Source organism: Notamacropus eugenii, chromosome 4 (genome assembly GCF_028372415.1).
Source record: "Notamacropus eugenii isolate mMacEug1 chromosome 4, mMacEug1.pri_v2, whole genome shotgun sequence".
NCBI lineage: Eukaryota > Metazoa > Chordata > Mammalia > Diprotodontia > Macropodidae > Notamacropus > Notamacropus eugenii.
The window spans coordinates 62825732-62845025 of NC_092875.1; the positions used below are offsets into that span (position 1 = coordinate 62825732).

Consider the following 19294-nt stretch of genomic DNA (forward strand, 5'->3'; position numbering starts at 1 on the left):
GCACCTTTGCTCATTTTATGCCAGGTCTGCAATGCCCTCCCATACCCCTCTGTCCAGTACGTAATACATCTTTCTTACTTTAAAAAAATAAAAAACAATTTTTTAAAAGTTGGTGAATCAAACAAAAAGGCTGCAAATCTCCATTATGTGCAGCTTGTTTTTCTTTTGAAATGCATAATAAATGATACATGTCACTTTTAAAGCCCTTATCCCTAAGTTGATCCATCTTGGGTCTTTCCTGGCTCTAAGTCAGTTTTTTCCAAGCACACCAGTCAGTCCCTCCAATTCCCTGATTTCACAGATAAGGAACCTGTCCAACTCATCTGCATTTCTGCAAGAGGACAGCCTCACCAGGAGTCTCGCACGTGAGACACCTTCAATAAATGTTAGCTGAATTGAAATAAGGTGGGTAGGTAAGAAGGAAGGTAAAAAAAAGAATGACAGGTGGGAAGATGGGAAAAAGATGGGGGAGGAAAGGAGGAAGATGGGAAGGGAAAATCGGAGAAGTCAGAACATTGCTGCAACTCCCAAAAGAACTGAGATCAAGGAGTACTCTTTCATCTTATTTCTGTACAGTCAATGCCATGCACATAATGGGAGCTTATTAAATGCTTTTAGGATTAGACTGGAAGTGTTCCTGCCTCTGTTCACCCCCTCTCCCCAAACCATCCTGCACACTGCTACCTAAACAGTACCGCTTATGCATAGAGAGAGCCACGTCACTACTCCAAAGAAAAATTTTCAGTGGCTCCCTGTGATCTGGCCGACCTTGTAAAGTTTAAATTATTCTGCCTCAAATTAAAGCCCGCGACCATCTGGCACCACTATGTCTTTCCAGTTTTATCTCATTAAGGGCTATTTCACGGATTATCTCACTGTATCACAGAACTTGATACAGTATCAAGTAGCATTTACTAAGCAACAAGTACTACGTACCTACAAGACAGGGATACAAAGGCAAAAAAGAGCATCTGTTCCAGGAACTCACAATCCAATTAAGGGGAGACAACAAGAACACCACTACATCCAAACGACAGATATACGAACATAAACTGGGAGCTAGACTCAGAGGAGAGGCGAGACTCTAAAAGTAAGGACTGAGATTTTAACTGGGACTTGAAGGAAGCCGGGGAATGCAGAGGGAAAGCAGGGGGACGGCAGGAGAAAATGCTTGGAGTCAGGAGATGGCGTGTCTTACGTGAGGAGGAGCGAGGAGGCCGGTGTCACTGAAGTATGTGCAAGAAGACTGGAAAGGTAGGAAGGAACCAGGGCACGAAAGGCTTCAAAAGCCAAACAGACTGCATCTGACCCTGGAGGAACAGGAAGCTATTAGTACTTGATGGTCAGACTTGCATTTTGAAAGCAGAGTGGAGGATGGGTTGGAATGTGGAGACCGGACCCAAGGAGATCAATCGGTAAACTATTGCAACACCTCAGGGAGAGGGGGGAGGGGAAGGACGGCGGCTCCCCTCCCCCTCCAGCCGCACCTCACTAACACTATAGGGATGTAACCCATCCCCCTCTCCATTCCAGACACGGCTCGCGGAGGGCCTGAGGAAGCGCTTCCCTCCCCTCAATCTAACACTGGGAAGAGGAGGTCGGAAACAGGGCTTTACTAGAGCCTTCTCACCTGAAGCTCGCGCTCCAGCGTCAGGGGAACCTCCACGGTGGTCACTTCCGCTTCCGGCGCCGCGCACGCGTCGGAAGTCGCCGGGCGAGGGCGCGGCCGCCCGCTCTAGCCCCGCCCCTTCCTCCTTGCTCCTCCCTTCCCGCAGGGCGGTTCCCTTTCAGCCTTTCCTCACCACCGCCTCTCGCCCCGCCCCCATTGCCTATGCTGGACACGTGACGTCCTGGCCCCGCCTTCTCCTTTCCTCGGGCACGCGTAGTTGCGGGGAACTTCTTCCCCTCCCCACCTCGCGCCCCCTGCTGGGAGACAATGGCTTGCATGATGGAAGGGGGTGGGGCAGAGTGAAACGTAGGCTCGTTTTTAGGGGCAGACGCCGTTTTCCTTTCCCTCTTCCTCCCCTGGGCCTCCCTCCCTCCCTGCCTCCCTCGTAGGTTCTTAGAACTATAAATTGGGACTTGAAAAGGACCTCCCCGTTGTACAGGTGAGCAGACTGAGGCCCAGGAAGGCGCTACTTAGTCAATACCTACCCCCTGCCTCAGTTTCCTCATCTGTAAAATCGGGACCGCGCTGCACCAGGCCGTTGTGAACAGCCTCCCTCGGAGGCGGATGAAGCGGGCCGCACACCTGGACGTGAAGGACCGGGACTGAGGGCTAGTGTTATCGTATCACCGTATTCATTATACTATTAAGGGAAGCGCCGACCACAGACCATCCGGGGCTGCCTCGGGACCCCAGAGACCCCGAACGAGGACCCAGGAAGCCCCAGCGCCCCTCCACAGGAGGCTGCGGAACCTGGCTCCGACACGAAGCCCCGAATTCAGAAATGAAGGAGAAAAGAGGCGACCCAGAAAGGATCCTACCATACAGGCGTTGATGCAAACCTGGAAGAAGCGTGACTCCACGACACAAAGGCTCAAAGAAAAACTGGAATTCCTGGGGAAAATAAAGCAAAAATTTAAAAAGGAAAAGATCACTAATAAAACTCCATTGCCTCACAAATAAGAAAACTGAGGTCCGGGAGAGGAATAACTCTTCCAAGCCTGAGTAGTCAGTCTGAGGCAGAGCCAGGTGTCTTGACTCTGTCCTGAGCTCTCTCCCCAATAATGGATCAAACCATCCCCTCTGCCTCCATAAAGATTTCTCCTCTCTTATATCCCCAGCTGCTAACCCTTTAAATAATCCTAAATACTGGGCTGAGGATGAGGAGCTGAGCTCAGCTGAGCTCTAGGTACTTCCCAGTCAAGCGTCCTCCTAAACTAAGTTTCTTCTCCTGTTTTATAACCACCTACTATAGCTGTCCCTATCCCTTTTTTCTCTCCTCCTTCTCCTTGGCTAAAATCTGGTTGCTGTGGACAGATCTAGTCTACAGTGGGCACTAGAATAGTTTCTTTGGGATGCCTAGTTCCCCTTCCTCTGAGCCCTGGTAGCTACCTGATGAGGCTACCTTGTGGACGCACATTTTCCCAGGCAATGAATGGAAAATGTTAGTCATTTAAATTATACAGTGCACTCGTTATCAAAGGAGAAGTCAGGATACCTTCCTTCCAGTCCTGGCTTTGCCACTATGTTTTCTCATCTGTAAAATAGGGGGGAGAGGGTGAACCAGAGATCTCTAATTATCTCTTCTGCCACTTTAGTTTAAGGGTCCCTTCAGTCTTAAGAGCCTGTCAAACATCCTTGGAGCCAAAGGAGCCCTCCTGTTCCCCTAATTATGACTCCTAATTATCCTTCAGCTTCTAGGCCCCACCTGACTGATCCAGACCCATGATTCTTCGTTCTGGGAAAGTGACATTCACGTCTCCCCAACCATTGGGAGACACTGGTGTTCTGGAAGAAGACAGATGGCCCTGTGTCAGTCCATGCTGGCAACTCCAGAGGACAAGGGAGGCTTCAAGGCCACTAGAGAGAAGCTGGGAGTGTGAAGCCAATACTCAAGAGGCCAATGGTGAGGTCCACCTCCCTAATCTGGGGCAATGCCAGGTATTGAATATGGCCCAGGAGTCATCAAGCAAGAGGAAGTGGACAAAGGCATTTGAAGAAGAAGGTGAGGCTTCAGGTTGAAGTTGGGGCAGGGACATGGGGGCTTTGACTAAAAATTAGGCTTCCTGGGGAGGGAGGCTGGGGCTATCAAGAAGGGGCACCCTGGGCTCCCTGCTTCCTTCTCCAGAAAGGCTTCCTTTTCCTTTAGCCCCCCAGGTCCCTTGGAGTCAGCCTACGACCCCAACCCCCTATTTCTCTGTTCCACCAGTGGAGGAGACCTTACCTTGCTCACTGTGAGTACAATACTGCTATACATCTCAGAACCTAAGCAGGGGCAGGGGATGGAAGAAGGTCCCCTATGACATACAAATGGCAGGAATGTAATCAGGGATATCTTTTCATTTGAATTTTTATTACTCTGTATGGTTTTTTAAAAAATTTATTGATACATTTTGTTGCAACACAACAGACTTCTCAATAAACTCTTTTACAAAGGATGTTCCCCAAGAAACAGTTTATCAGTTAACAGGAAAGAACAGAGTGGTGCTAACACTAACCATTGTAATTGACAAAGATTTTGTTTTTTATCTCTTCACGTGAACATCATTTACTTTTCTGAATTTATTGTGTGAGTTCCCATCCTATTCTTGGGACAGAGACAAAAACTGGGTCTGGGACTTCATTGGTGTGGGGAACTCCCAGGTAGGGTAACTCCCTCCACCAGTGTTAGTCAGCACCTTCTCTGCAACTTATGGTTTTAGTAAATTGCCTAAAATACAGAGAGATTAAAATTAGGGTTAGTTACTTGCTCAGGGTCACTCAACCAGTGTCTTTCAGAGGCAGGATATGAACCCAGCTCTTCCTAGATCCAAAGCCTACCCTCTATCCTCCACATGTCCTGTCTAGTCCTTTCTTACTGTGCAGCAATGACCCAATTATATGCATATACTACATGAAAGGCTGGGCTTGGAAGCAGGAACGTTTGGGTTCAAGTCCTTCTTGTGATACATACTAGCTCTGTTACCTTGGATAATTCTGTAGGGTATATGAAGTCATTTGTAATCATAAAGAGAGTTCCCATGCCGAGCAATGCCCATGATGCCTAAATCATTGATCACCAGCTTATTCTGTGCAATCATTAGACCCATAATCTATTTCTGTTTTTTAATCATAAATAATGTCATTATGAAACTGTTGATCACTGACGTTGCAATAAATGACTTAATGTGTGATCTCTAGAATTTGTATCCTAACAGGATATTACTTTAACCCAAATAATAGAGTGCTTTAATGGTGGAATTTCAGTCAGAGTGCTTGGTCGTTAGAGGAGGTATTTTGGGGTTGGAGGATCTTCTCAGTCCAAAGGTCTAAGGAAAGGAATAAAGGCAGCTGTCCAGTCTTTCTTTGACCAGCAGACCAGACATATTGAGCTTTTCTTTCTCCTCTAGCAGCTCCATCACCCCTTGTCCTCTGTACCGAAGGAGACTCTGGCTTCGGAGGCTAAACATCCCTCCAAAGACTCGCAGCATGCCAGATAGTACATTGGTCCTGGAGTTGGTATGTGAATCAAGGCCTTGACCCTTCCCTTGGACCCTGACTTCAGCCTCAGTCCTAGCCAACTGTTGTCTCTTCCTTGTCACTGGCTAGAGCTAAGACCCAGGGGAGGGGTATAGAAGAGCAGGCCTCATTCCCTTCCTCCAGCCCAGTTCCCTCCTCAGGATGATATGCTGGTCTCTTGCTCCCTTCGGGCTCTGCCCGATGCCCACTTCTCCTTCCCTGTGAGATTCCAAGGTATGTATTACAAGGTGAGTAGTGTTGGTCCCAGGGTGGTGGTTATGGATGGTTTGGAGAGAAGCCCTGGAATGTCTGAGCTAGAAGGGACCAGAACTCCTGGTACCTGACAAGTGGGCAGCTGGGCCCAGCCAATGTCTTTGGCTGACAAGTGAAGACACCCTAGTCATTGCTTCCAGTTGGTACCTGCTGTTGGTTCCCAGGTGCAGGGCAAGCTGCGGCCCCACACCCGTGAATTCCTGGAGATCCTGAGTCAGTTCTTCCAGGTACATTTTTTTCCCTCTCCTCCCTCCCCCCACCTCATGGTTCACATTCTGCTATCTGTAAACCAGTCTGACAGAGGGAGGTTGGGGTGGGATGGGTCAGTGAGTTCTACCTTCTAGTTGGAGGGGAAAATCTGAAGGATTTCTGGGTCATCCTAAGGATTACATCTCCTTGCCCCATCTCTAGGAATGCTGAGGGTGAGGAGCAGTCAGACCTTCAGCCCATCCCCCTCATAATTCCCTATTCCCCACCCCCCCCCCCCACTCTAGATCATTATCTTCACCACAGCTAAACGGGACTATGCAGAACCAATCACAGATGTCCTGGATCCCCACAAGAAGTTGATTAGGTGAAGCCACCAACTCCCCACTCTACTTGTTGACCCTTTGGCCCCACTACAACCCGATCCTTTATCCACATAGTCCAGTGGAAAGAGCACTGGACATAGGAGTCAGGCAGGAGGCTGTGTCTTCTCTTGGCTTGGCAACTGACTAGTGTTACTTAGAGCGAGTGACTGCCCCATTCTGAGCCTCTGTTTCCCCCGTTTGTAATATAGGAACAATCATCCTTCCCCTCCCTGCCCAAGGTGAGGTTGTGAGAGTCCTGGAATAAAGTGGCATCCAAACCAAGGGGTGTTTGGAAGTCAGAGGGTGAGGGTTTTGTTTGGTCCCCAGGGGCCGCCTTTTCCAGGATGACTGCATCTGCCTCCAGGGTCACTATGTGAAGGACCTGAAGGTGCTGGGGCAGGACCTGACCCGGACCGTGGTCCTCACTGACTCCCTCAAGGCCTTTCCCTACCAGGTAACAGCCTTCTCCCCTCCACCCCTCACCACCACCATGGACAGATCTGTCTACATGTGGAACAATGAACACTAGTGGAAAGAACCCTGGATCTGGAGCAAAATCAAAGGCTTTTAGGGTTAGGAGAGACCTTAGGTTATCTAGCTAAACCCCAATATTTCATACATTAAAGAAACTGTGATCTACAGAGGGAAAGAAGAAGTCAGGATTTAAACCCAGGTCTTCTGACTCTAAAGGGTTCCCCACCCTTGCTGGAGCATTGGGTTGAATCGAGTTTGATGATCTTCAGTAGGAATAATACACTGGTACAAGATGGAGGAGACCTGCTTAGGCAGCACTTACACTGGGAAGGATCTGGAGAGGTTTAGTGGGCTGTCAGTCAAGCATTTATTAAGCACCTACTATGTGCCAGGCTATTCTAAACAATGGGATTACAAAAAGAGACAAAAGATAGTGCCTGCCATCAGTGAACTCACAGTCTAATAGAAAGTCAACATGAGATAGTAGTATGATATGTCAGGGGAAAAAAAAGACCCTCATGTGTCTTTGAGCTATACCTTCTGCCCTCATCAGAACTCATCTGCAGCATTGCTTTGAATTCTGGGCACCACCATTTAGGGATACCAGTTAAGCTGGAGAGAGTCCAGAGGAGAACAGGTAGAGTGAGAAAGGATCTTCATGTCTTATCAGTTGAAGAAACTGGACATATATAGCCTGAAGAAGACAAGACTGAAGGGGCTGATCCGAGTATTTGGGGGCTGTCATGTAAAGAGGGAATAGTTTATCCTCAGAAGATAGAATCAGGAGGAGTGCTGGAAGTTGAGGATGATTTAGTCTTGAGTTCACCAGGAGCTGTCTAGAATGGAAGGTGACCTGGTTCCTTCTCCTTGTAGGTCTGCAAGCAGATGCTGAAAAACCTGATGTTCTGTGTGGTATTTATAGGGGTTCCTTTAGTATGCGAGATAGAGTGGACAGCTACTGACATCCCTTCCAGCTCTCAGATTCTGTGATACACAGAATCTATCCCAAAAAGGCAGTTGTTCTAAGACTTTTGGTATATTACAAAAAAACTCTGGAAGACAAGATATTCATAGCAGAGCTTCTGTGGTAGGGAAAAATAAACTGCAAACATAACAGATGCCCATCAAATGGGAGATGACTGAACAAATGAACGTATGGAGAATATTATTGTGCTACGAGAAATAACAAAGATAAGGAATTTAGAGAAATGGAAGACCTAAATGAACCCATGCAGAAGAACCAGGAGAACAATGCCTACGATGCTGATGTTAATGAAAACAACAGTAAAGCACTATTCATAATCATTTCAGTGACTAATTTTTGTCCTGGAGAGAAGAGGAGAAGGCATACTTCCATCTTCTTGACAGAAAGGTGGGAGGCTAAGAGTGTCTAAGGGCACCTAAGGGGTGCCAGAGCAGCTAGGGGGTGCAGTGAGTAGAGCTCCTGCTCTGGAATCAGGAAGACTCATCTTCCAGAGTTCAAATCTGACCTCAGACACTTAGTAGCTGTGTGACCCTGGGCAAGTCAGGCCAGACCCTGTCTGCCTCAGTTTCCTCATCTGTAAAATTTGCTGGCAAAGAAAATGGCAAAGCACTCCAGTGTCTTTGCCAAGAAAACCTAAAATGGGGTCACAAAGTCTGACACAACTGAAAAATGGCTGAACAGGGTGGAGGAATATAGTGTCAGCTTCTTTGGGTAGGTTTCGTTTAACTTTGCCTTTGTTCAGTGGTATAGTGGGACTTTTAAGGACAGAAATAAGAGTTGTCTGAGGGGTGGGAGGATGGGTAAGAAAAAAATGAAACAAAATATAAAGGAGTTAGATCAGCTCATCTTAGGAATGAGACCTCATTACCACCATTCACTCATATACAGAGTGGTAACAGTCTGGCCTTTGCTGCCCTCTGGTGGTCATAAAGAGAAAATTGCCTAAACTGGTCAAAGGGAATTATTAGGTGGGAGAAAGATATCCCATCCTTTGCGTGTCTTCCAGATGGACAACCAGCTCTTGATACCCGGATGGCAAGGGGACAGTGAGGACCAGGAGCTATCTAAGCTTCTGCCTTTCCTAGAACGCCTAAGTCACTTGGTAAGGAAATAGTGGGAATGGGACAAAAAGCCCCCTTTGAGGACTTGGCCCAATTTCTCATCCCCTCCCCACTTCACTAACTGGACCTTCTATCTCATAGGTTCCCAACGTGGGAAATACTGCCCCCTGGAAGGCACTGGATGGATGGGGGGGATAGTAGCCTCTGGTGCAACTGGGAGACGTGTTGAATAAAAATAAGGGGGGTGGAAACATAAGGAGAAGAGAGAAGAAAATTTTGAAAAACTGTTCGTACATGTTTTATCTGTGTTGTACAACAGAGTTAAAGTCACAGTGGTTACATTATTTTCCAAATCAACACACAAAGTGCAAGTTATAACCAGTTAGTCAATGGTCAAGTCCATGGACAGGTCTTAACAAACAAGGTTTGGCAGGCAAGCATATTGCAGGTTGTTAGAAGTCCAGCATGCCTTGGCAGGAGTGTGTGTGTGCGTGTGTGTGCGTGTGCGTGTGTGTGCGTGTGTGTGTGTGTGTGTGATGACTTGTTTATATTTCGATACTATATGGTTATATTATGTCATCAAAATTTCAATGTGGGAAAAAACCACAAATTTACGATAAATTATTACATTTAAGATGCATCATTTTAAAATATATGTATGTTATATTTTTTTAAATGATGAAATTTCAAAAAAAAAACTGTTAAAGGGTTAAAGAAAGTAGATTTTCAGGGGTCTCTGAGTAATTTTTTTTAAGGGGCAGTAGGCCAAATAAGTTTGGGGACCTCTGTTCTATCTTCTCACTGATTCCCTAACCATCCAGTCTTTATCCTCCATCCAGTGCCTCTCCTCTATACGTTGTCCCATAGGATGATGTCCGACCAGAGCTCTGGAGCGTCCGCCCTACCCTGAGCACAGAGGAATGAAGCAGGCCTCCCTTCCCTGAGAAGGTATGTGTGCATCTGGAGACACCCCTCCTCCTCCAGTTGCCCCCAACCCCTCAAGATACAGACCTCTGGTGGAAAGAAAACAATTTTTTCTTGGGTTTGGTTGTGCTCAGTCTAGGTTCAGGTGTAGGGCTCCAGCGAAATCAGGTAGTGAGACCAAGGGAAATCAGACATCTTCACTAAGAAATGAAATATACTGCTTTATCTTCTGTCCCCTTCCCTGTATTTTCTTAGAGGAACACAGGCTGGGGCTAGGGAGGTGTGGTGAATAGTGGTGGGGGCTGAGCCAATGCTGGGGTTTTCACCTGGGCGGGCACTCCTCTATTATGCTTTGTTTTATCTCATCTAGCAAACATGGCAGAAGAAGGTGGGTGCTTTCATTTGGCTCTAGGTCATAGGATATATTACTGGGTCCAGGGTCTTGTCCCTCTGTGATGAGTCAGGGTTTGTCAGAAAGCTCGAGGTAGAAGAACTTATAGAAACATAAAACCATATCCAGGTGGAAGAGGAACTTAGTGCATCCTCTTCCTTTTATAGAAAAAGGCAGTGACTTGCCTTTGATCACTAAGCTCTTCCATGACAGAACCAGTACTTGAACCCAGGGTTTTCTCAAGGGACACATTTTTTCCATCAGGGTAGGGGAGCTACACCTGGGCCAGTTGTGTTCTACGACCCACAACCTTGATTTGTTTTGTCCACTGCAGGCAGATGCTGAACCTGAGGGCTTTCAGTGGTCTGGGAGGGCTGCAGGATTTCCCTGAGAGAGAGCATGTGTTGCATTTCACGTATGAAGAGCCAGAGAAACTTCAATAAAAGGATTTTACCACTCCAGTGGCTGAGGTGGACAAAGGGCCTGTGGCAGAAGAGAGCGTTCTCTGGGCTTCCTGGGTGCAGAGCAGCAGTGATAATGATAACAATATTAATAAATGTTTTACACACATGATCTCATTTAAGCCTAGCCCCACCAGGAGCAATAGGTTTTGACTATCCATTTTATGGAAGAGTACGCTGCATTTTGGAGAGGTTAACTGCCTTGCCCCTTCAGGTGTCAAAGGGAGGCTGAATGGATGTCTTGCTGACTTCCAAGCCATCATTCTTGCATGCCGCTTTGCCAGAACAGGTGCCTGAGAATCAGTCCATAAACACTCATTAAGCACCTACTGTGTGCTAGGCGCTGTGCTAAGCAATGGGGACACAAATGTAATGAATGAAAAACCCCAAGAGTTTCTACCTTAAATTCCTTTGTAATAGGGAATGCCCTTGGCAGTGAAAATCATCCCTGATTGGTGGACATTTAATGAGGAGGTTGGCTAGGAGTCTTCAGCTGCTCCTGCTTGATACTGATACTCCACCACCCCCAGAAATCTGGATAAGGGAAGCCATCTCCACCTGGATCACTCTAGTTGGCTTTCTCCTCCTTGAGCTGGGTCACCCTAAACTCTGCGTGAGGGGTACAAGGACAGGGGCTCATTTCCCCTAGGTAAGAACTCACCCAGAATGGATTCTGTTTACACTTTAAGCAGAAGTTAGGTCTTCTATCTGGGTGGGGTCCCACCCAAGATTGAAGAGTGTGTTCCTTGAGGGCTGAAACAATCTCATCAATCAGTCTTGTCCTTCAGAGACTGACTTTTTACAGAGACTTGAATGAAGAAATAAAGCCTCGGTCCTCATTTAATAATTGGTTATTAATATAATAGCAAAATAATTTCTCTCATAAAGAAAGGTAAAAGATAGTCCATACTTTGAGGATCTCACACGCTAATGGAGGAGATGAGAGCTGAGTTCTGACACAAACACACAGCCTTTAGTACCATATGCTTTTGTATTTTTTCTTCTCTGGGACTTAGTGATCTTAGATTATTTTTAGTGGTATTTTATTTTTTCCAAATACATGTAAAGGCAATTTTAAACTTTCATTTTTAAATAAAATTTTTGAGTTCCAAGTTTTCTCCCACCCTCTCTTCCTTCCCCCTTCTCTAAAACAGTAAGCAATTTGAGATAGGTTATATATATATATGTAATCATGTTAAAATCTATTTCCATATTAGCCTTATTGCAGAAGAAAAAACAGTTTACAAAAAAAAAATTACAGTTTGCAAAAGGAAAAAACCATGAAAAAATAAAGTGAAAATAGTGGGCTTCGATCTGCATTCAGACTCCGTCAGTTCTTCCCCTGGATGTGGAGAGCATTTCCCATCCTGAGTCTTTGGGATTTGTCTTGGATTATCTCATTGCTGAGGTAGGCTATTTTCTGGAGGCCTTAGGACTTTTGTCCCTTTGGCTTCCCCAACCTTAGTGAGCCAGGAGCTCCAGACTAAGCCTTCTTAGATCCAACAAGTCTCTTAATCGGCTCTGGGGTCAGAGCATTGTGCTGAGTCAGTGGGGAGGAGGGGTGCCTCCTGTGCTCTAGCTCACCCTGTCCCAGTGAGATATGAACCTTACCAACTCTACTGTGCAACATTAGATGATAAGCCTATGGGAGAGCTAATAGACAAGGAACTTTGTGAGGTTCAGAGGGAGGAAAAATAAGGGCATTGCTATGTGAATTTTGTCTGGGGAGAGGTAATAGAAAGCTGCTGCCTGGAGGAGTTGGCCTTTGCATTTAGCTTCAATGTCACAGTGGGCATTGATTAACTAACTCAGGAGGGCTGGGGTAAGAAGCCTAGGGAATATTACAAAGAAATGAAGATGGGAGTGTGGGGTGCAAGAAGGTGAATTGTTTTCAATTCTGTCTCTTTCCACAGAGACCAGTCAGAACTTTAGCATCACAGTCCAGCCAAATGCACAAACAGCTGCCAGGTTCCATCCCTCCCCCCATACCAAGTCTTTTTTTCTCCTAACTAAATATCCCTAGGCCCTTCATCATCCTGATTACCTTCCTCTGGATGCTCTCTGGCTTGTCAATGTCCTTCCTAAACAGAATCCTTGAGTAGTTTGGCAAAAAACTATCACTGTCTTCCCATATTGTGGATGCTAGAACCCATTTCAATGCAGCTTAAAGCCACAGTGGTCTTTTTGGTTACCATATCACTAAGTTCATTATACTTAGCTTATAGGTCATTAAAACACCAGATCTTTTTATTTTTAAAGATTCTCTTATGATTTACTTAATAATCATCAATGAAATTTATAGCAACTCTTTTTGTGGTGGCAAAGAATTGGAAATCAAGGGGTTGATCATCAATTGGGGAATGGCTGAACAAGTTGTAGTCTATGAATGTAATGAAATATTATGCTATAAGAAATGATAAGCAGGCTGATTTCAGAAAAACCTGGAAAGACTTTTATGAATTGATGCAAAGTGAATTGAGCAGAATCAGAACATTGTACACATTAACAGTAAATGATGATCAACTGGGAATGACTTAGCTCTTCTCAGCAATACAAGGATCCAAGATAGTTCCCATGATGAACTGATGGAGTCTGAGTACAGATTAAAGCATATTAATTTTCATTTTCTGTATTTTTTCATGTCTTTTTTTTTTTTGCTTTGGGTCTATGTCTTTTACAACATTATTAATATGGCAACATGTTTTGCAGAATTGAACATGCATAACCTTGGTCAAATTGCTTACCACCCCTAGGAGGGAGAAAGAAAATTTGGAACTCAAAAATTTATTTAAATGAATGTTAAAAATTGTCTTTACATGTAACTGGGTAGGGGGGGAATAGTGAGCAGGATGCTCTCCGAAAAACTTGGGAAGACTTATATGAACTGATGCAAAGTGAAATGAGCAGAACCAGGGGAACATTATGCATAGTAAAAGCAATGTTGTACAATGATCAGGAGTGTATGGAGTGTTCAAGGAGGACTAGCACCTCTGGTATGAAGGCTTGCCAAGTCCTTTTCAGGCTCTCAACTCACCTGTAGCATGCACAGTGGCTATACCTAGGTAAACTGTTTAGGCAGACAAGCCAGACCAGGTTGAGGGTAACTGATGGGACTTAAACCTGTCAGTGAGTTAGGGGGGTGTCTACCCCAAGTTTGCGAAGACTTCCCCTGACAGAATGGGTGGATGAAAACAGTTTGTCCTAAAGGCCATGCAGATAGCTAAAGCAAGCAGTGTGGAGCACTTGGAGCTTGGTCACACCTCTGAGATGCCAAGGTCATCCACTGCATCCCCGACCATCCCCAGTTAGCTTGATTTTTGTCTTGTCATTTGACTTCCATGAATCTAGAAGAGAGAGTGAAGCTGACGACTGTGCAACTCTGCCTCATTTAAATGCAATTTATAGGCAAGTCAAGCCATCATCCGTGACATCACCAGTTCTCTTCAAAAACAAAGGAGAAACTACAATGACGATCAACTGTTTATGACTTATCTATTCTCAGCTGTACAATGATCCAAGACAATTCAGAAGGACTTACAACAAAAAATGCTCTCCACATTTAGAGAAAGAACTGAGGGAGTTTGAATACACATTGAAGCACAGTTCTTTTAAACTTTATTTTTCTTGGTTTTTGGGGGGGAAGAATTTGTATTTCTTTTGCAACATAGTTAATATGGAAATGTTTTGCATGACTGCACATGCACAATCTATATCAAATTGCTTGCCTTCTCAAGGAGGGGGGAAGAGAGGGAGAGAGAGAATTTGGAACTCAAAATTTTTCAAAAAGCAAATGTTAAAATTTTACATGTAATTGACAAAAAAATCATCAGTGAAATTGCTCATAAATATACAGAATTTGGAATTCAAAAATGTTCATGAAGTTTTCTTAAGTATTTAACAAAATAGAACCTGTTCTATTCTGTGTATCCCTAAACCCACTGCTTCAAGCCACACAGAAGCAGTTAGGTGATGTGCCAGAGAGAACCCTGGGCCTGGAGTCAGGAAGACCCAAATTAAAATTTGACCTCACATACTTGCTGGGTGACCTTGGGCAAGAAGTCACTTCACTTCTTAGTTCTTCAACTGTAAAATGGGGATAATTGCACCTATCTCCCAGGGTTATTGGGAGGATCAAATGAGATAATATTTTTGTGTTGTTTTTATTTTTAGATAATATTTGTAAAGTGCTCAGCATAGTGCCTGTCACATAGATGCTTAATAAATGCCCATGTCTTTCTTTCCTTGCACAAGTCCAGCCTGACCCACAGACTCTTTTCACTGGGAGCATTGTGGCCTCCACAACCTAGTGGCAAAGGCACAGGATGGAGTCAGCACACCTGGTTCTCAACACTTTGGCTCTGTGTATGACCTTGGGCAAATCACTTGCCCCACTCTGGAGCTTAGCTGTAAAATGGGGATAATTGTACCCACAGGAACTTGTCTCTCTGCCAGGTAGGATCAAATGACAACCAATCATAGAATTGAGAATTGGAGAGACCATAGAGATAGCAAAGTGAGCTCTAGAGTGATTTCTTCAAGGTCACACAGTTAGTATGGAGAGGCAAGACGGTTCTAACTCTGGTGTTTGGGGTCCAGTCCAGAAGGCACTAGGCTTGCAATCAGGGAACTTGAGCCTTGCACATGAGACTCTTTTTTTGTGGGGGGAGGGGAGGCAATCAGGGTTAAGTGACTTGTTCAGTGTCTAAGTACAGATTTGAACTCAGGTCCTCCTGACCCCAAGACCAGTGCTCTATCTACTGCACCACCTAGCTGCCCCCATGACAGACTTAATAAATATCAATACATTATAAAATGTGATTATATATGCAAAGAGCTTTGTGAGTGTTAACAGACTATACAAGTGCTAGCTATTATTTTTTGAACTGAAAGCACTTGATAAGATGACAGAAGATGCAAAGTCCATGGTGGAGAAATTTCAGAAAGATGGGCATACTAATACTGAGGTGGTAAAGTCATGAAATGGTCCAACCCTTCTGAAAAGTGACTTAGAACTGTGGGAAGAAAGTGATTGAAATACCCATGCCCTCTGACCCAGAAATTCCATTACTAGGCACATAGCACCTACATCCCTTCAGTGTCTTCTTTCAGTTACTGTCCAGTTTATCAACGTCCTTCCTAAAATATGGCATTCAGAACTGAACAGAAGACAAACAAAAAGCACCATCTACACACCCAAAGATGGCAGCTTTTTTACCCACAGTAACAAAGAACCAAGAGCAAAGCAGATGCCAACAGATTAAGGAATGACCAAATAAATTATGGCGCACAAATGTATTTGACTACGGCTATGCTGTTAAAAAAAAAAAGATAAACGATGCAGAAGCATAGAAGATTTATATGAGCTGATGCAGAATGAAGCAAGCAGAGCCAAGAAAACAATCTACCCACTGACTACCACAATGTAAAGGAAAAGACCAAGACAACAAATAAAATCGAGCTTCCAAGTCATAATGACCAAACTTGCCCCAAAGGAAAGATATGAGAAGTAGCCTCTAATGCTTCTTTGGAAGACTAGGGAATGGCAAGTGTGGACACTGCCTCTGTTGTGAGATTACCCACCCTTCCTCCCCAATATGTGGGCTAATTTTGCTGAACTATTTTTTTCTCATCTTTTGTTGCCATGAGGGATTGCCGGGCACTGGGGAGGGATATGTTGGGGAAGCAGGTGATGTAAAAGAGCAAAATATCTCCATAAAATCTTATCTTAAAAAGTGCTTTGTAACCCTGAAAGCACTCAAGATATAGACATTCTTCCCTCTCTGCGAGCAGGGGCTATATAAGTCTCAGTGTTGCTGCCAGCTGCTGGCATGAGCTTATTTCCATTTTGGCCCCTGAAGCCTTCACCTGTAGACCCAGTGATAACCCCATCCCTCAACACACACAGCCACCCTCCCCGCTCAGTAGGAAGAAAGACAAGCTTTGTGTTAACCTTTATTAGCAAATCGGGAGCATTCAAACTGGGCCCCAGGTGCCCCAATTCCTATGAGTCTCCCTCCCTTCTACCCCTCCAAGGCCAAGGAAAGAGAACTAGGACCAAGGGATAGTCCCACCTTGGCTTCCAAAGAGCTGGGGAAGAGGAACTCCTGGAGCCCAGGTAGGAAGAAGCTGAGCAAGTTCACCAGCCCAGAAAAACCAGGTGCTAGGGCACAGGGGGAGAGCGCAGAGGACCCCCACCCCAGACAATCTGTACTGCAGGCTCCAGAGCAGCGGGGAGGTCTAACCGGGGGAGGAGCTATCACTGTCTAAGTCTGAGGCTGGGTTGGAAGATGCAGCCACACCAGGACTAGTGGTCCGGGAGGGCAGGTAGGCAGGGCCAGGCCCAGGGCCAGCCCCAACCTGGCACCAGTGATGGCAGCAGTCTAGGCTCGTCCACAGCATGTAACAGCTAAAATAGACAAGGCAGGAGAAGAAGGGAATACCGAAGACCAGGGCCAGGATCTTCACGGTCTTCTTCTTCCACTGCTCTGGCTGGGCCGGGGGTAAAGAGCTGGTGAACTGGGACAGTGACAGAGAGAGTGAGGAGTCCTTTGGGGGTGGAGAGCAGGAATGAGTCTGCTTGTCCAGGGTGTAGTGGGGTGGGCAGGCTGTGCAGGCATGGGACGAATAGCCTTGACACGTATAGCAGGAAGGGTGGCAGCTGGCACAGATCCGGACCTTGGAGGCATGGTGCCCATCTTCAGGAGTCAAGTTCCAACGAGTCCAGTTGAAATATCGGGGAGGGCAATAGGAGAGGCAGAGATGGCCCAGAATGTAGTAGGGGCTGAGACACTCTGTAGGGAAAGTGGAACACAGAGAGACAATAGGACCAGACATACAAACGATAAGATGAATGAGACAGACACAGGGATAGATCTGAGGGATCCAGGGATGTTTCCTCCACTATTCAGGGAGGCTGGGTCATAGAATCAGAGGATCCTAGATTTATGACTGGAAGTCCACCCACCCCTCCCTCCTCATTTTACAAATGAAAAAACAGAGGCACAGAAAGATTAAGTGATTTGCCCAGGGTCACTCGGTTAGCACCAGGTCTTCCAGACTTTTTACTCAGGGCCCTCTCCAATTCACGACACTGAGCCATTGCAGCCCCTCACCCCCACTGCCGTCCCCAAAATCTCCCCCATGGACTAAGGTGTCCAGGGGCCAGGGCCTGTCACTTACCTTGGCACAGTCCCTTGGTGTCTCGTCGCAAGCATTCACTGATAACCTGCGTTCTCAGCTTCCGGGCCAACATGTCCTCCTCGGTTCCATACAGAATCAGAGTGTAGCTCTGAAGTGTTCCTGGGCAGTGAGGTGGGGAAAGAGGTAGAGGTGGGGGCACACAGAATAATGACTATAGTGAGGAGACTAGGAGGTGGGGGAATCTTGGCTAAGAGCATGAGGAAACCCAAGCCTCTAGGGCAGAACCTGGAGACCTGGCCCCCCATCCCACCTCCCCTCTCTCCCCAGGGCCTCACCAAAGTTATAAAAATAGCCTTTATTCTCTAGTTCCAGGATCCAGATGCCCTGTGGGTTCTCATCCCAGAAGTGTGTGGACATGAAGATCCAATTCTTATAACCCCGGGTGCTGGTGTCAAAGGGCCTGAAGGAGGGAGAATGAGCTGCTGTGGGAACCCCAAGGTAGGAGGGGAGCAGGGTGGCCCAATGGATAGAGCCTGGTCTCCTGACCCTGGTTCAAATCTGACCTCAGATACTTGTTATCTATGTGACCCTGGGCAAGTCACTTAACTTCTGCCTCAGTTTCCTCATCTGTAAAATTGAGACAATAACAACAGCTGCCTTGGAGGGTTGTTGTAAAGATGAAGTAACATTTATAAAACCCTTTGTAAACCTTAAACCACCATATAAATGCTATTATTACCAGGAAGAGGCCTGGGCAGCGTGGGGAGAGCTGAGGGGGCCAGGGGAGTTCTGAGCGACAGTCAGGCCCTTATCATCTTGCCTGAGCTATTTTAAGATAACTGGTGGAGAACAGAGAAGTGTCTAGAATCTCCCCATCTCCAGAGGCTGCCTGAGGAATCTTCCTGATACATGATTCTTACTTAGCCTGTTACTAGTTTCAAAAAACAAAACAAAAAATCCCGGAAGTGTTAGTTCCACACTGCTGGCGGATAAAGTGTAAATTCCTGTTCCCAGCACTCAAGGCCTTCCCTGTGGCTCCAGCCTCCTGGGACTCATCTCCTCCCCTTGTTGTATTCTATAATCCAGTCAAACTCGACTAGGCTCTTCCTTCTCTGTCCTCTTCCCTGGGTCTCCCCACTCCTGGAAAAGGCTCCCTTCCCTCCACCCCTATCTCCTTCTGTTGAAGGGCCTCCCTTCCTTCCATGACTCACTCCTGTGTGGTGTCTGCTAGGAAGCATCCCCTGATTCCTCCAGGTGCCACAACCACAGAATCACAGAATGTCAGAGTTGAAAGAGTCCACTATGTGGCTCAGTGGCTAAGGGCACGGGCTTGGAATCAGAAAGAGCGGGGTTCAGATTCTGCCCCACTATGTGACCGTGGGCAAAGTTACGGAATCCCTCAGCCCATTTCTTTTTCATTCCATTTTCTACATAATTGCCAGAATAATCTTCCTGAAGCACACATGTCCTGGTGAAAAATCTCCAGTCACTTCCCTAGGATAAAATAGCAGCTCCTCCGGTTGGTGCTTAGAGCCCTTCCCTATGTGGCTCTAGCCAGCCTTTCCAGATTTATGTTACACCCCTCCCTCCCTTTGACCCAATCTAGTCCATGTTCTAGTCAGACTTGCCTTCTCGCCACTCCTTGTATGTGATATTTCATCTCCTCTCTCCATGCCTTTGCTTCAGGCTGGCCCCTTGTGCCTGGAATGCACTCCTTTTTCCTTTTAGAATGTCTAATGCCCTTCAGAGCTCATTCCCAGGGCCACTACCTCTAGGAGGCTATTCCTGATCCCTTCTCCCACCCCCACGCCCCACCAACCCCAAGTGCCTCTCCCCTACCTTGAAATTG

At 46.2% G+C, this 19294-nt stretch overlaps 3 protein-coding genes across 14 annotated transcripts in view; 1 reads left to right on the plus strand and 2 right to left on the minus strand.

The window, feature by feature from the left end:
* The window catches only part of C4H19orf25 (chromosome 4 C19orf25 homolog), a 25810-nt gene extending 20674 nt beyond the window's left edge, over positions 1-5136 (minus strand). For 6 of the 8 annotated variants that reach the window (XR_011965513.1, XR_011965511.1, XR_011965512.1 and 3 more), the window contains exons 1-2: positions 1631-1737; positions 1199-1310 (exon numbers count right to left, since the gene is read on the minus strand). Coding sequence is in view for 1 of the 8 variants with exons in the window: in XM_072601425.1 (XP_072457526.1) it covers positions 5025-5136 (112 nt within the window). In the remaining 7 variants the exon portion in view is untranslated. Of the gene's footprint in view, positions 1-1198; positions 1311-1630; positions 1758-5024 lie in introns of those variants that run through there. The other 2 variants (XR_011965510.1, XM_072601425.1) reach the window with 2 other exon arrangements.
* On the plus strand, positions 5072-11417 carry LOC140499684 (CTD small phosphatase-like protein 2). Its single transcript, XM_072601421.1, has 7 exons — positions 5072-5412; positions 5602-5664; positions 5932-6011; positions 6337-6463; positions 8475-8570; positions 9397-9477; positions 10179-11417. The coding sequence occupies exons 1-6, from the start codon at positions 5332-5334 to the stop codon at positions 9451-9453; spliced, it is 504 nt and encodes a 167-aa protein (XP_072457522.1). The 5' UTR covers positions 5072-5331; the 3' UTR covers positions 9454-9477; positions 10179-11417.
* A 4827-nt stretch (positions 11418-16244) lies between these two features.
* The window catches only part of PCSK4 (proprotein convertase subtilisin/kexin type 4), a 36589-nt gene continuing 33539 nt past the window's right edge, over positions 16245-19294 (minus strand). For 4 of the 5 annotated variants that reach the window (XM_072601408.1, XM_072601407.1, XM_072601409.1 and 1 more), the window contains 3 exons: positions 17781-17905; positions 17485-17604; positions 16245-17096 (listed from right to left, as the gene is read on the minus strand). In XM_072601408.1, coding sequence (XP_072457509.1) covers positions 16543-17096; positions 17485-17604; positions 17781-17905 — 799 coding nt within the window. In that variant the 3' untranslated portion in view covers positions 16245-16542. The remainder of the gene's footprint in view (positions 17097-17484; positions 17605-17780; positions 17906-19294) is intronic. The other variant, XM_072601412.1, reaches the window with a different exon arrangement.